This window comes from Solanum tuberosum, unplaced genomic scaffold (genome assembly GCF_000226075.1).
Source record: "Solanum tuberosum cultivar DM 1-3 516 R44 unplaced genomic scaffold, SolTub_3.0 scf00504, whole genome shotgun sequence".
Classification (NCBI taxonomy): domain Eukaryota; kingdom Viridiplantae; phylum Streptophyta; class Magnoliopsida; order Solanales; family Solanaceae; genus Solanum; species Solanum tuberosum.
Genome location: NW_006239420.1, coordinates 279,099 through 296,800, shown reverse-complemented (window position 1 = coordinate 296,800; position 17,702 = coordinate 279,099). Strand labels below are relative to the sequence as shown.

General features: G+C 33.5%; 2 protein-coding genes across 2 annotated transcripts in view; one reads left to right on the top strand and one right to left on the bottom strand.

Annotated features, from left to right (window-relative positions):
- The first annotated feature begins 5,222 nt into the window (after positions 1–5,222).
- On the top strand, positions 5,223–12,808 carry LOC102589099 (BRCA1-associated RING domain protein 1). Its single transcript, XM_006364504.2, has 13 exons — positions 5,223–5,562; positions 5,817–5,870; positions 5,996–6,066; positions 6,567–6,662; positions 6,763–7,076; positions 7,731–8,102; positions 8,687–8,787; positions 9,407–9,593; positions 9,698–9,807; positions 10,021–10,111; positions 10,889–11,054; positions 11,805–11,923; positions 12,204–12,808. Exons 1-13 carry the CDS (start codon positions 5,471–5,473, stop codon positions 12,546–12,548), a joined length of 2,118 nt encoding a protein of 705 aa, XP_006364566.1. The 5' UTR covers positions 5,223–5,470; the 3' UTR covers positions 12,549–12,808.
- A 1,224-nt stretch (positions 12,809–14,032) lies between these two features.
- LOC102588550 (protein PHR1-LIKE 1) overlaps positions 14,033–17,702 on the bottom strand; it is a 12,515-nt gene continuing 8,845 nt past the window's right edge. The window contains exons 6-8 of the mRNA XM_006364502.2: positions 15,848–15,905; positions 15,173–15,242; positions 14,033–14,599 (exon numbers count right to left, since the gene is read on the bottom strand). Coding sequence (XP_006364564.1) covers positions 14,276–14,599; positions 15,173–15,242; positions 15,848–15,905 — 452 coding nt within the window. The 3' untranslated portion in view covers positions 14,033–14,275. The remainder of the gene's footprint in view (positions 14,600–15,172; positions 15,243–15,847; positions 15,906–17,702) is intronic.

Sequence of the window (17,702 nt, the reverse complement as noted above, 5' to 3'; positions counted from 1 at the left end):
TATAAATAGAGGAATTTCCTTTCATTTTAAAAGAACGAAAAATTTGAACTACTTCTACTTCTTCGAGACAATTAAATAATTGTGTACTTTGCTCCTGTTGAATGACTTACTGACACCATTTTTTTTGTAACAATACACTGGTGAATAGAATCATTATTTTCTGAGAGGATCTCTTCCTTTAAATCTCGGGTACTAGACGGGAATAACTTCATGAAGGGGACACTGTGCATTCAGTGGGCTCGATTTTTTCCATTATGTTTCATTCTAATGTTGATCTGGTATGTTTTTACAGTCATTAATATATGCTTATAGTATTAATTGTTATTTTGAGTACATGCTTCAAGTTTTGTTGTTTATGTTTCTGTAATATTATTGTTATAAGTATTTGTTAGTACATATTAAATAACAAACGTTAATTGAGTATTCAAGCAAGTTTTCTCTACTGGAATTGTTGAAGGTACAATAAAAAAAAAACTTACAAATCTTTAATTTGTTCATCAACAACGTCATTTCTTCACATACAAGGATTAGATTTTGTGTTCTTTGGAAAATCCTCTGAGAGTTAATAACTTTGTATTCCCATATTATTATTTTTTATGTTGTTGTTATCTATTTTTATTAAATTTTATCACTGGATATTATGAGTACTTTAAGGATTGAAAGTTTATTGAAGTGTTAGTCAATTTTCTGATGTATGTTATTTTGAAACATGAGAACTTTTCTGGTTAGAATGATTTGTTATCATCATTGGATATCTCATAGTTTACTCCCTTTTATGTATGTTTATTCTCGCTATTTTTTTGTCTCCTTAAAATTATATTGATTATTTTTCGTTTTGTATGTTTGTGAATTCACTTGGACAAAACTTTCGTCCTTTTAATGCTTTTCTTTTTTTCCTTCTCATTCATCTCTACTAAATATTTTTTGTGTTAGTTATGACTATTTTCAGCAAGCTTAATTTGAAGAATAGGAAACAAAACCTGCTCTAAATAAAAGTAATATCTTAAGCTACAAAAGATATGTCTATTAACATAGATTTGTTGTCTTTTATATCCCAAGTCATTGCTAAGCATTTGAGTTATCTAGGCTAGACTCATTTTTTATTTTTTAATGTTTGAGAATATTTCTTCAACATGAGTCTAGAATCGAACATTTTGATATACTTGTACTTTCATAATGCAACAACTATACATACATATTTCTGAAAAAGTCGTAAAGTTGTATTCATGAAGCATATAGAAGGGCCTTCAGAGCAGCAGTTTAACGAAGAATGAACTTCTAAACGGATCAACAATATTATTTTGCTGTTGTTTCAAATTTATTTTTCTCCTTCTATAAATTTTGCTAGAGTAATTAAGTAACAATAACAAAATGTGGTGAAAGTTTGACCTCTGACAAGTAGATTGTCTCTAAAAAAAATTATTTATGTTGTTGTGGTGCACATTTTTAACGGTCCTAACTTATTTATAACTAATATTGATTATCGAAAACTTTTATATAATTTATTTTTAACAAGGAGTTATTCTAACCATAAAATTATCAGTTCTATATTTTCCATGTACAAAAAAATAGAAAAAAGATATGTTTAATCGCTACATAAAAACATCACTCAGTTTTAACAAGACAATTATATCATCAAACATATATTATGATAAATTATGTAAAAGATAAAAATGATTAGATATCAAGATATTTTTTAATCATTCATTATATATTTAAAAATTCTTGAGATATGTGATAATGTCAAATCATTTAATTTCTGTTGAAATGTTCTTAAAATTTACTCTTTTTTTTCTTATAATAGTTTATTATTGGAAAGGTTGTTCAAAAGCTTAGAAAGATTATTTATGCCTGCGCGAAGCGCGGGTAAATTACCTAGTATATATATAAAAGAGAACCCTAGATCCGCTTATGTGGTGCCTCCACAAACTAGGATTCCCTTTTAATTTAATTTATTTCCAAAACTAGTTTTTCCCTTTTCATGAAAAGCTGTGACTTTTATGAAATGTTGCGACTTTTATGAAAAATTGTGACTTTTATGCAAAGTTGAAACTTTTATGAAGAGTTGCGACTTTTATGAAAAGTTGTGACTTTTATGAAAGGTTGCGACCTTTCCGAAGGGTTGTAACTTTTCCAAAGAGTTGTGACATTTTCGATAAGACACAATAAACATTTGTTCACACTACCCTTTGTTGTCTATAAATAGAGAAATTTCCTCTCATATTAAAACAACGAAAATTTTGAGCTTCTTCTCTTCTTTTAGACAACTAAATATTTGTGTACTTTGCTCCTGTTGAATGATTCACTGACACCATTTTTTTTGTATCAATACACTTGTGAATAAAATCGTTCTATACTAAGAGGGTCTATTTCTTCAAACCTCGGGTACTAGAGGGGAATAATTTCCTTAAGGAGTCACTGTGCATTCAGTGGGCTCAATTTTTTCCATTCTGTTTCATTCTATTGTTACATGGTATGTTTTTTTTACAATCATTAATTTATGCTTACATTATTAATTTTATTTTTGAGTACATGCTTTAAACTTTGTAGTTTATGTTTTTGAAAAATTATTGTTATAAGTATTTGTTAGTACAGATCAAATAACAAAAGTTAATTGAGCATTCAAGTAAGTTTTCTCTATTGGAATTGTTGAAGGTACTATTAAAATTTTAAAAAAACCTTACAAATTTCTAATTTCTTCATCAACAACGTCATTCCTTCACATACAAGGTTGAAATTTTGTGTTCTTTAAAAAAATCTCTAAGAGCTAATAACTTTGCATGCCCATATTTTTTGGTTTTTATGTTGTTGTTATCTATTTTTACTCAATTTTATCGGTGGATATTATGAGTATTTTAAGGAATGAAGGTTTATTGAAGTGTTAGTCAATTTTTTGAGGTATGTTATTTCAAAACATGAGAAATTTTCTGGTTAGAATGATTTGTTATCATTATTGGACATCTCATAGTTTACTCCCTTTAATGTATGTTTTTTCTCGCTATTTTGTTGTCTCCTTCAAATTGTATTGATTACTTTTTGTTTGAAAAGTATATGATCTCACTTGGACAAAACTTTCATCCTTTTAATGTTTTTCTTCTTTTTTTCCTTCTTATTTAGCTCTTTTAAATATTTTTGGTGTGAGTTATGAGTATTTTCTGCAAGATTAATTTGAATAATATGAAAGAAAACCTGCTCTAAATAAAAGTAATATCTTAAGCTACAAAAGATACGTCTATTAACATAGATTTGTTGTCCTTCATGTCCCAAGTCATTATTGAGCGTTTGAGTTATTTAGGTTAGACTCATTTTTTATTTTTTAATGTTCGAGAATATTTCTTTAACATGAGTCTAGAATACAACATTTTGATCTACTTGTACTTTCATAATGCAACAATTATACATACATATTTCTGAAAAAGTCGTAAAGTTGCATTGATGAAGCACCTAAAAGGGCCTTCAGAGCAGCAGTTTAGTGAAGAATGAATTTCTAAAAGGGTCAACAATATTATTTTGTTGTTGTTTCAAATTCATTTTTCTCCTTCTATAAATTTTGTTAGACTAACAAAGTAACAATAACGAAAAGTTGTGAACGTTTGACCTCAGACAAGTAGATTGTCTCTAAAAAACTTTATTTATGTTGTTGTGGTATACATTTTTAACAATCTTAACTTATTTATAACTAATATTGATTATCGAAAACTTTCACATAATTTTTTTTCCACAAGGAGTTATTCTAACTATAAAATTATCAGATTCTATATTTTTTATGTACAAAAAAATAGAAAAAATGATGTCTAATCGCTACATAAAAAGATCACTCGATTTTAACAGATTTTACCCCGTGTGCACCCAAAGGGTAGCGGCTGCGGGTTTCCCTTGTCATAAAAAAACAAAACAAAAAACAAGACAATTATATCATCAAACATATATTATAATAAATTATGTAAAAGATAAAAATGATTAGATATAAAGATATTTTTAATCATTCATCATATATTTACAATTCTTGAGATATGTGATAATGTCAAATCATTTAATTTCTGATGAAATGTTCTTAAAACATACTAAAATTTATTTTCTTTTTCTTATAACAGTCGATTATTGAAAAGGTTGTTTAAAAGCTTAGAAAGATTCGCGCAGGTAAATTACCTAGTTATTGATATGAAAGGAGAATAACGTATGGTGTTTTAAACTACCACCAAGTCTATCCTTCATTGGAATAAGATAACGTTCAACTAACTACTAACGTTCTTAACTTAATTTGTGATCTCACGTCCTTTTATCTAACGTCGTGTCCTCATTGAGTTTAGAATGTGTCATGTTCTAACTTACTACATCTCTCTGATACTTCTTTGGTCTATCTCTACCTTTTCTTGAACCTTGACAAACCTCTCACGTCATCTCACATGGACATTTGTGTATCTCTACTTTATTTGTCCTCAACACTGTTTTTCTGATCTTGTCTACCTGCAAATGTCCCTCTTATTTTGTCCGGAACATCTCCATTTTCAATTTTATTTTGGTCTAATATATCTACAACACACTCATCTTATCATTTTCTCAGTATATATTTGTTTTAGAATAATTTCTTAAATATACCTTCGAACAATTTTGATTGGGGAACCACCATAGGTGGACGTGTGTTAGTTAAAGTTGTATCTAAACCTTCTCTCTCAAATGTATGTTCGGTTTTCGTCGAATCTTTCTAGTCACCTGTAAAAATCAAAATTCCGTCTTGACATGATAAATAGTGATGCCCACCTGCAAAGCGTAGTCCTTCCTATAGCCTTGAAGTAGACTATTTCTCAAGTCTGAGCAACACCAACACTACTTCTTTGAAAAATAATGTTAAACACATAAAAATCAATGCATCATATTAAATACAAATCAAACAAGAAAAATTAACACAACTCTCTATGCAATTTAATGATCTCAAATCTCACTCTACACATGAAAAAAATGACAAAGAACGTCAACAAAACACATTTGAATCCAAGTCAACTCACCGACACAAAAGACCTACGACCAATGTTGGACAAATGCATCAACACAAACCTTTATGTTTCGAAGCGTCTAAGGAAACATATAGTCCTTATTTGAGTACATGTTTTTTTTCAAAAGTTAACCGATGCATGTACACCTCTATCTTTTCACATGGGTCCACCTCCGACTTCATACATAAAATGACCATTTTTGTCCTTTCACTCATCCAAGATGTATTATTTGGGCCAACCCTAAAACAACCCAAATTGGCTAATGTCGAAAAATTCGCGGGAGAAAACTCCCCCCAATATCAAAGATAGCGCCAAAGTTCGAATTTTTATACCGCCAAATTTCAAGAAAACTCCAAAATTAGTTATATATTTATGTATACATATATACTATAGTTTTACTTTCTCCCAATTTTTCATTTTCAACACTGTATTCAGCTGCAAAATCTGCTATTTTGAAGCTTTGAGTAACTTCAAGAATGGCGGCGGAAGCTCAAAGCATTGCTCGGTTTCTTAACCCATTGGCTTTTCATATTCAGAAATTGGGTCTTGAACTCAAATGCCCTCTTTGGTATTTTCTCTTTTCTCTCTAAAATCAATGAACTTTTTGTTTTGTTTCATTTGGGTCATTTTGTTAGAGACTCGTAGAACCTCGTGGGATTACACTGGGTATGCTGTTGTACTCGTAGAACCTTTAGTTTTGAAGAACTAATTTAGCTGAAAGATGATTTTTTTTGAACTTATTAGAGGCAATGTATGTAGAGGATTGATTGATTTGGTATTTTCATTTGGTTTCCTGATTTGGGGTTTCTTCGGATTTTGCAGCTTAAACTTGCTGACTAAACCTATGTTGCTTCCCTGCGACCATATTTTCTGCAAGTAAGTTATCATTTTGGGATTCTTTGAATTGGATTTTTTGTGAGATATTTTGTATTTGCTTGAATGTTGAAATCTGGGTTTCAGTTTTAGTTGCCAAAAGATTTTAATTCAATGGTTTTGTGCAGCTTTTGTGTTCCGAGCTCGACCCAAGTTCAATGTGAATGCCCTTTATGCAAACATCAATATGTTGATCAAGGTACTATTATGTGGTTTCAAAATCACAACTCATTTGATTTATTGGTTCAAAATCAATTATTTATATTTATTTTGTACATTTCTGTACAAATATAGAGTGTTTGAGCCAAAGCTACTTTTTTTTTTGTATGAACTATACCTCGCCCAAACAAACCCCTTTTTGGTCATGGAGTGTTTGCCCATTTTGGGTTTTCAAGTTCTTCTGGGAGATACCCATTCGAAAAGACAGTAATTCCATCAATGCTAATACATAAATGGTAGCAGACCAAAAATGATTTTATAACTAAATGCTTTCAGTTTTAATTCCTTTTAAGCATTAGGTGAGGTGGTTCATACAGTTCAACACAAACAAAGCTGTATAAATTTAATATCCTATGTTTTTTCATGAATGAATCATGATTTTACCATGCGAAAAGAAGAGATATGACTGTTTCTGTTTGCAAGTTCCTTTAGATTTTGTGAAGGAAATGATTTATGTTTTGCGTTTGTTGGATGATGCAGAAATAAGGGCAGTGCCTCATATGGAGAGTATGATATCCATATTTAGAAGCTTAGATGCTACTTGCAATGCTAAAGTCTTTCAATTCCAATCTCCCGGTAAATCTATCTTAATCCATACATCAAATTTTTGTTCATTTTGTTATTGCTAGTAAAAGTATAGTACTGCTCACACACAAGAATTGGTTTAATGCTCCAGATGCTGGAAGATCACTCGAGCAGTCTCCCATTTCTGTTAATGCTGACAAATCAAGAAATGAGCAATCTGTCAAAGCCATAATAAGAAGCAATAATCCGAGCAAGGAGATTCATAGGCACAATGAACATGGAATGCCATGGAATGTTGTGAATCATTTGAGTGTCTTGCCTTCGTCTGACAGGAAGGAAGACTCGAAAAATGATGGGTATAATGCAGAGGAAATAGATTTGAATCAATTTCAACAGCAGTCACCAGGCAGTGCTCATTCATCAGACAGCAACAAAGACATTGTTAAAGAGACCAGTGAACTGAGAGTAAGAAATACTATAAGTTTCATAAATTGCTGTAATTTAGTATTGTATAGATGATTTTCTTTTACCTTTTTTCCTCACTGTGTTTAATTATTTGCAAATGGAATATTAAGTACCTGCTAACTAAAGGTTTATTGATACTTGTGGTTGTGCATTACTTGCTAGAGGTTAGACTTTAATTAGAAATGATTTCTGGTAAAAAAGATGCGCATTCTTCCTATTAAAGTGCTTAATCCATCAGTTTCAATTTGTATGTTTGATTTTGACTTGGTGCGGAGATTAAGAAAATAAAGAAGTTTGTGGTCTCATACTAAAGATATGTGGAATGTACCAAAATGCCCTTTAATTTTGTGGTCTTAGACATGCCATGAGGAAAGTTACAATCAAAGAGTTGCCTAAAAGGGAAAGAAACATACTTTTTGAAATGGACTAAAAAGTAAATTAAGACATAAATTGAAATGGAGTAGTAGTAAACAATTTCTCCAGCTATTAAGCAATATTTTTTCTTGAATAAATTCTGGGAAGTAGAGTAGCTCGTTATCTATGATACCATGGTGACAGACTATGGAGATGAATTTGTCTAAGGATTAGCACAACCAAAAAATTGTTACCTTAACACTTCTTTTTATTGAATTAAATGAGTCTGCTTGTTTTCAGGTTATGAAAACCAATGCTGCAAAGAGGCTTGTTGAAGATAGCTCAGATGTGGTTCCATTTCTGAAAAAAGAAGATAGCTCAGATGTGGTTGAAGGTTTAATGCACCACACAGTTATGCATGAAAATGTGTTTCATGAAAGGGATGTGAAGAGACAAAAGAAACTAAGCTATGGATTGCCAGAGATGGCCTTGCAGAGTCATGATCATAATCAACAAAGAGAGTCTTGTTCAAGAATAATTGCCAACTCTGACTGCAACTTGACATGCAAATTGAGTGAATCTTCTTTTGTTGCTCATCCACAAGAAGTTTCAGATCAACATCTTCTGGAAGGCAGTGCTTGTGCTTTCTGCCTCAAATCTAAGATAACAGAGGTCGGCTTTATATTCTAAAGGACAAACTGAAAATAGAATACGTAGATGGTTTGCAATATTTGGTTTTAATTGAAAGAAAAAAAGTATTTGAAGTAGAAAAAGTGTTTGAAGTTAAAAATATATTTCAAAGTTGATTTTATTGTGTTTGTATATGAATTTCACTTGAAAAAATAAAGTCGAAATTTCGTGAGCAAAAACTATTACTATTTCATTTGAAATACTTATCAAAGTTTATTTCAATATCTCATTAGTAATGACCAAACCATGATTTATAAATACTAAGCTTCAGTATCAAGTATCAACACACCTAGTATACTCCCATAAGTTGGGTTTGGGGAGGGTAGTGTGTATGTAGACCTTACCCCTACCTTATTTATTGCCAAACATCAAAATTTAGTTTTTATTATAACATGTTTATTCTTTTGATATAATCATTTCATGCTATTTTCTATTGTTATCATATAGTAGATTATCCATTCATATGCCCTATATATTTGTCTTCCATTTATATATATGGATGTCATATTTGGCTACTATTACCATTCTGTAAACTTAACTTGTCTATATCTGATTAATACTTGCAGGGAACTGGACCAATGCTGCACTATGCAAATGGCAGGGAGGTGGTGGGAGATGCCACTTCACTTTCAAAAGCCATACCTGTGCATATGAAATGTATTGACTGGTATGCATTTCTCAATTTGGCTGTGATATTCCATTATCAGTAATGTTTATGGCACTGCAGCTCATAGAGAAAGCTCTAATTATGTGATTTGATAGCATTCTGATGATTTGACTTCAGATCCATTCTTGAATTTCATCTTCTTTTTTGTTTATAGAATAGTTCTAGCCATATTGATGGTTATTGACATTGAATGGGGGATTTTTATCCTTGCCAGCTTACAACTGTTAAATTAGAACCTATAACTATATTGCCTCTATTTTTAATGATCAAACACCATTCTATATTGCTTATGGAGCTAGTTCTTTGGAATGGAAGTAGTATTTAAGTAATCCAAAGTTTTCCAATTAAGCTTACTATGAACAAACTAAGTAATGTCTAAAGGTTGTTTCATGTACTTGTATATCTATCAATATACTAGTTGATTTTTGTTAGTATTCACCTTAGGTGCATCCTATAAGTTTCTGCCATATTTACTTAGTGCTGCCTTAATTGTATTGCCTTCCAAAATTTATAACTAGCCAGATTTGCATTAATTATTTGGAATGATCTACATATTTAGTGCTCTACACTAGTCTTTTACTTAAACAAATCTAATGTTATATTAAATTTCATTCTGTAGGGCGCCTCAAGTATATTATGATGGAGAGATCATAAAAAATTTGGAGGCTGAATTGGCAAGAGCTTCAAAACTCAAGTGTAGTGGTTGTGGCCTAAAGGGTGCAGCACTTGGCTGCCTTGTGAAGTCTTGTCGGAGGAGTTACCATATGCCCTGTGCATTTGAAATGCAGGACTGCCGTTGGGATACTGTAAGTAGAGCAACATGACACAGCTAGTTAATGATTTTATCAAGTTGAACATTATAAATATTGTTTTTCCTGTTCTCTCCTCAAAGTTACCTCTTTGACTGCAGGACAACTTTGTAATGCTGTGTCCAAGCCACAAATCAGTTAAATTTCCTAGCGAAAAGTCAAAGTCTAGGAAGCGTGCCAAAATTGAAGCACGTCCAGAACCTGCTCCCATGTAAGAATATTTGATATCAATTTTTGCCACCTAGCTTAAGTTATAGACACTTTAAAAGAATTATAAAACATCATCTTATATCATTTTAAGATATCTAATTACAATAACATAGAAGACACAAGTCCCTCCCTGTCCCAGCCCCTTTGTTTAAAGCTTATATGATAAACACATGATTACCCCCCCTTTGGAATATAATGTTGAGTGTGCATGCAGAACATCCGAGCGATTGAATTTTTGGGCAACATCGTCAGATGGACCAAAAGAATGGGTTCTATGCGGATCTGCTCTATCCTCAGAAGAGAAGGTTGGTCTCCTTTCTATAGTGAGGATGTTTTATGCTAGTTTCTTTCCTATGCACAATGCATGCTAAGTACAATGCATCTATTTTGATTGTTTGATCATTATTTTTATATTCATGGATCAAATTACTAGCATAATGACATTTTATGGCCCATTGCTACCACTAGCAACTAGCAAGTTACCAAGCAAAACCAACTTAGTTATCATATTGATACTAGCATATTATCATGCATAATCAACTTATCTATACCAGTTCTTCGTTGTTGCTTATGTACAAGCAGACAGCTTTATTTTGATGATTTTCAGATGGTGTTGGACTTGATTTCTATCAGTATTAGCTCATTCTTCAGTTTTCTGTTAACATTCACCCCTTCCATTTGCTGAATTAGCTAATTATCTATTTATTTCTCACAATTTGGCTTTGGTTATTTGTCTCTTACTCTCTTCCATCTGGACTTATACATGTGGTGGAGTAAAATAATCCGATAAGTTTAGCACTTTTAGTTTGGAAATCTGTTGGTTGAACACTTGAACTATTGCACTTCCATCAATATTATTTACTAACATATAAGTTCTTTTAGCTTGGGTCTGGGAATTTGCTGGTTGAAATATTGCACTTCCATCAATATTATGTACTAACATATAAGCTCTTTTGGTTTGGGAAATTGTTGTCAATATTAAGCTCTTTTGGTTTGGGAAATTGTTGACTGAAAAAACAAGAATAGAGTTGTCTACGCATCAATATTGGTTTATCCTAATTGCTTTTTTAATCTTATTTCAGTATATGTTGGTCAAGTTTGCTAATATGTGTGGCGCAACTGTGTGCAAGTCTTGGAACCCAAGTGTCACTCATGTCATTGCAGCAACAGATGAAAATGGTGCATGCACCAGAACACTGAAAGTTCTCATGGCAATTTTGGGTGGAAAATGGATCCTAACAATTGATTGTAAGCTCTTTCTTCCTTTTTGTCTTACATGGTTTAGTAGCTTTTTGTTCGTTTGATTCTCTGTTGTAGGGGAATCTTAGGAGCTTAGTTGGTTGGCTACCTACTTGAACTTTCACCTTGTTGGTGAGGTTTCAATTTCCCACCTTGTAATTCCCTCCCCATTTTCCCTTCTCCTACCCCCCTATTTTTTGAAAAAGAAAAAAGATTCTTCATTGTGGGAGAGGCATGGTCATAGAAGCACAATATGCAAAAAGTAAAACTAAGTGACAAACTAAACAATGGAATAAATAAATAAATTCATCAAGACAACATAAAAACAGAAGTATCATGTATTTAGAGGGATTGAGAAGTACCAAGTTATTGAAATGCTGCTCTACTCCAAGAAATAGTTCTTTTGCACAAGTAAGAAGCCACTGTATTTATATAGGTTACCCCTCCCAGGACTGGAATAATTATCCCTGTTTGGTGCGTCTACGTTCATCCTTGAATGTGGTCGGGTACTATACATGATCAGGATTATACTTTTTGATAAACTGCTGTGTGGCTTGGAGTAGTATGTTAGTTCACACGTTTACGGTTTAGCAAGATAAATGATAAGCTTAAGTAATTCTGTATCATTTTGTTATGTAACACACATCTTTATTGATGAATCACCCAACACGAACAGGGTCGAAACAAAAACAGTATACTTCAACAATTGACCACTAGCTCAATTTTTATGATACTAACACAACTGTGCTTAATTTGCAGGGATAAAAGCCTGCATTCAAGAAAATTATCCTGTGAATGAAGAGGCTTATGAAGTTAGCCTGGACAATCACGGCTGTTTTGGAGGTCCCAAAGTTGGTAGACTAAGGGCTTCATCCAATGTAAGTATTTATCTTTCTGCTGGTGATAGGAAATGCATTTACAATGCTGGCTGTGCGCATACTTTTGGCTGAAACATCTTTGCTTATTTTCTTAGTAACGAGGCATACCCAGTGTAATCCCACAAGTAGGGTTTGGGGATGGTAGTGTATAAGCAAACTTTACTCCTACCTTGTAGAGATAAAGAGGATCTTTCCGATAGACCCACCAAGCTTAAATAAAGCATGCCATAATTCTAAAATCATTATGGGATATTAAAAAGGTTCCTTATTTCTTATGCAGGCACCTAAGCTATTTGATGGTTTGAAGTTTTATCTGAGTGGAGATTATGTCCCAGCTTACAGAATCGACCTGTTAGATCTAGTTGAAAATGCTGGAGGTTCCATAATCCACACTAAGGAACAGTTGATTTCCCAGACTGATGCTACACAAACAACTAGTTCAGCTTGTCTAGTTGTTTATAACAGTGATCCTCCACGTGGTTGTGCATTCGGGGAGGAAAGAAACGTTTTGCTTCAACGACAAGCAAAGGCTGAGGAACTGGCCAAGCCACTTGGTTGTCAGGTCATTCAGCATACATGGATTCTGGAGTCTATTGCTACATGTAAATTGGTGCCTTTCTGCTGATAAAAGGGATATAACCTACAAGGTTTAGTTATATGTTATGAATAATCCTGCTAGTTAAGTCTTATTCATTTGATAGATGAGACAAAGAATCTTGTTTATCTATGGCTGTTGTACACAACATTTTCTACATCTAAGCAATATAGTGAATTTTCTGCTACAAAGTGTCACAACCAAAAGTGGTACTCTTTGAAGCAAATACTTGTGTATATGTGCGTCTTAGAAAGCAGAAGATTATATTCCCCTGCCTTTTCATATCTTTTAGTTCATAATCACAGAAAAATTCAAGTTTTGCAAAACAATGCCTCAGTCCCAAATAAGTTATAGTTGACTATGAATCTTTCTGTTGGTCCATATAAATGCATTTCATGTCAATATCATGAAAATACAAATAAGAAATATGGAGTATTAGACAAATAAAAGTATAAAAGGTGAATACACTGATAGATAGATAAATGAATTTCTTTTTTTAAAAGAAAATTAATTTTACATAATAGTGTCCACAAAAAATAAAATACTAAATAGATTTAGTATAGGTTTTGTGGAAAGTAGAAGGGAGAAATCAGAGAATGGAGTCTTTTCCTTATGTTTTTTTTTTTTAAAAAAAAAAAAAATCTTTCTCATTAGGTGCTCAATATCCACATTAGAGTTCAACTAATCTGAATTAGTCCCACATAGGGCTTTATATTAGTCCCACATAGGGCTTTATTTCCTAAAGTACTCCAAAGACTCAAATATAGTAAATAAAGGTGGTAAGACCCTTGCAGAGTTCCCCAACAGCATAGAGCTTGGGAAGCTCGGATCCGGTCAAGATCTATTTAGGAGGAAGCGCTCCATACCAAGAATTAGAGTTCAACTAATTTGAATTAGTGCCACATAGGGCTTTATTTAGGAGGAAGTGCTCCATACCAAGAATTTTTTGTTTAAAGAGTATGGTTGATGAAATAAAGTTTCTTTTGAAAATTATTTTTCAAGAGATTTCATCAGTACATATATTGAATAACTCTGCTCACGAGTAATCTTTACTAAAGCTCAAACATTAATTAACAAGAAAAAGACATCAGAAGTGCTAAAAATGCAGCTTCAAAATCCATCTGTAGTTTTCTAAATAGTCATATGTATTAACAATACTAACAAAGACTCAAATATAGTAAAAGAAGGTGGTAAGACCCTTGCAGAGTTCCCCAACAGCATAGAGCTTGGGAAGCTCGGATCCGGTCAAGATCTATTTAGGAGGAAGCGCTCCATACCAAGAATTAGAGTTCAACTAATTTGAATTAGTGCCACATAGGGCTTTATTTAGGAGGAAGTGCTCCATACCAAGAATTTTTTGTTTAAAGAGTATGGTTGATGAAATAAAGTTTCTTTTGAAAATTATTTTTCAAGAGATTTCATCAGTACATATATTGAATAACTCTGCTCACGAGTAATCTTTACTAAAGCTCAAACATTAATTAACAAGAAAAAGACATCAGAAGTGCTAAAAATGCAGCTTCAAAATCCATCTGTAGTTTTCTAAATAGTCATATGTATTAACAATACTAAAGGAATAATGTTGACATTTCTTTATCATGTATGTTGAAAATAAAGGACAATCCATTGCCCATCTGAATAATCATCTATGGAAGGAATACCAAAAATGTTAAAAGCTGGTTTACTCAAGAGATTTGATGTTCCCAGTATCCAATAAAACCTAATATCCTACCAAAAGGTTTGTGAACTGCAGAAGCTTATTCATCGACCTTGGCACGTTTCATTGGTGGCGAATTTGATGAGCTAGTAATATCTTCTCTTTCATGCTCTTTCTGCTTCTCCCCCACCACTTTTTGAGTTGTATAACTTCCTGCTTCGTGATGATCGACCAGTGACACCCCTGGATCATTTTTGTTTGAGGTACTTTGAACTGCATCGTTCAGCTGTGCGGACACATCCTCTGCCATGGATGATGAGCCCTTTGCCAAGTCAATACCAGGCATCGACTTGCACTGCTTCTCAAACATCATTTGGAGGCATCGTCCTTGTTCTTCTATTCGCAGCTGCAAATTTCTTTGGATCTGTAAAAGGTTGCCATCACATAAGTACACGTTAGATACAGTACCATGCAACTTTCCTTAGATTGGAGAAGCTGCCAATTCATTTATCTGCCAACATTTGAGAGCTGCATAATGTTCTCATCTATGATAAGAGGGGATAACTAGCATAACTAAACAGTGAGGAGCTCAGATCGATGATATCTCAATGATAATCAAAGAGGGAAATCCAGACTGCTTAGCTGTGAATTAATTATCCAAGAGTTATATAGAGATTCCAAAACTTCACGTTTAGCTTCAGATTTATTTGCGAAGACCAGAAGATCAGAAAGGGAAATAACATGCCCGGTGTAATCCTAGAAGTAGGGTCTGGGGAGGGTAGTGTGTATACAAACCTTACCCCTACCTCGCAGAGGTAGAGAGGGACGATCAGAAAGGGCCAAAAAAGAAGTGGCCATGCCATGCAACCATTTTATACCAAAAAGGCTGCAGTCAGAAGCAATCTCCAACAAAATAAAGCATATGATGCAAGCAGTGATGACCTGTCAAATTGAAGCTAGAGTCACAAGATCTTGATGCTAAGACGAGAATTCATACCTCAAGCTGTTCATGCAGCTGTTTCTGAACTTCCATCTGTAACCGCAACGCTTCAGTGATCTCAATACCCCTGCATCGAAACCCAAACACGTCATATAACAAGATAACATGAGAAAACAGATTACAATAAGTTATGATGGGAAAATTTAACAGCGCCTTTAATATATCCCTCCAAGCCACCATGTCATTATATAAAAAATTCCTGTCTACATAAGCCTCAACTTAACTATTCTAATATTTTCTTTTTCTCATCTTCCAGTTTGGTTGACAACTTGAGTATCCCACACAAAAAAAAAGAAAAAGAAAAAGAAAAAGAAAAAAGAAGGGTCCCACATCATTGTCATCCTTTTCTTTTTGGAATCCCTTACACATATACCAGAGAAAATGAAGGTTAAATCTCATGGCACCAATCTAAGGTAATATAATTATTGAAGTCCATATCTGGATATCCAATTTATGTTTTCAGTCTACAGCATAGGGCAAAAACACCTACACTGTCGACAAAGTCCATTATCAAGTAACATCTAATAAACAAATCGTACCCTAAAATATGCCATTCAAATTGGTTAATCCACTCATTAGTGAATGCACAAGTGAATTAAGAAATGTTATCCAGATTCCAAATGATGGATATAATTAAGCATAAAAACAGAAGCAATGGGCCCAGCTACTAACGTTTTTAAGTCCAGAGCTGACAAATCGCCAATGGCTGACTCTTTCTTCTCAGAGGAACCTATAATAAGAAGGAAATGAAATAAAAGGGCCTCAGCAAGCAGAAAATCATCAGAAGACAATAATGGGTCAGGAGCAGCTATATTTGAATAAAAAGAAAGATAAAATCAACAAAATATAGGATTCCACGATAGCATTCTCCAAGCACCAAACATCTCGTAACACAATGTCAAAATAGAAAATTTGTATCCTAGTGACAAATCTATTTGGCTATTAAAAAGAAGACACAGAAAATTGTGAGATTTGGCAGTGGTGTATGAAGTTAACTTGTTCCAGTTAAATAGTGCAAACTTTTTACCAGTTTTCTATGATCTTGGCGATCGTGTATGAAGTTTGATAATTTCAATTAAAGTTCCAAAAATTACCAGTTTGTTAGGTTATACCTTTCAGACAAGTGTGATTTCATGTCCATGACACGTCTCAAAAAAGTAATTTCCTGAGGTATGGTGAAATGCCACATAACATTAATGTTACATATTTCTTAATGGACAGATTTATCCATAGACTGGTCTCCACAAGGCTGGAATCTAGTATTTAGAAGGTTGCTCAATGACTGGGAGATTGATAGAGTGGTGGAGCTCTTGAATTTGATTGGTGGATTCCCTCGTACTACTCTAGAGCCAGACAGATTAGCATGGGGACATCACAAAGATGGGGATATTTTCTATGAACAGACTTTACAACTGGGGGGTCAGAGGAAGTGCAGGAAGATCTACTGGACCTTGGAGCACAATATGGAAAGTGTGGCACCTACCAAGGTGAAATGCTTCACTTGGTTGGTTGCTAGGAAGAGCTGTCTGACTCATGAAGCAATGCAGAAGAGGGGCGTCAACATGCATGCATTGTAAGGTAACTGCACAGGTATGGTCCTTGTTTACTAGCATAGCCAATGAGTATTGGACTACGCTAGAAGCCTAGAACACACTTCTGACCTCTTAAGTTGTTGGATCAAAAGGGAGGCAGAAAGAGTCAAAAGAGATGGTGGAGAACAGTTCCAGGATGTATATGGTGGACTATATGGAAAGGAAGGTATCAAAGAATTTTTGAGGGAAAGGAGTGTACAATACATAAGATCAAATGGAAAGTAATTACTACTCTAGGTTTTTGGTGTAAAGAACAGAATATAGAAGAAGAGATCCGATTAGTGGACTTCATAGGCTCTTTGTAAGTATTTCTTTCTCCCTTTTTTCCTTTCTTGTAACATCTTTTGGAGGTGGCCAGCATAGCCCTTAATGCCGAGGATTAGAAAAAGTTACCAGTTTCAAAAAATAAAGAAAAGATTTATCCGTAGACTAGAGGACTTGACTTAAGAAACACAGTAACACACAGATTAGAACCTAGTCAGGAATTCATATGCGTACATACTTGAGCACCAAAAGAAGACAACATCTTAAAGATCATCACTAGCAGGCCCTTGCAAATACAAGTATACTATAGTCTCTATGTCCCAATTTATGTGGCACTCTTTCTTTTTTAGTCCGTCCCCGAAAGAATGTTTTCTTTTTTTTGATAAAAGTTAAAGTTGTATTCTTCAGCATTAAGGGTATGCTGGCTACCTCCAAAAAGTTACAAGTTGAAACCATAATTACATAGATCCTAGGAAATCTACCAACTGTTCTACTTCTTCTATACCATCTTCTTTACACCAAAAAAACAACATGTTAATGCAATTTTCTTTAACTTTCTGAATAGAGTTAGTAATATTCTCATGACACCTAAGGTTTCTTTCTCTCCAAATAGCCCACCAGACACAAGTAGGTACTATAGACCACCATCTTTTTTGGGTCTTGCTCCCCCC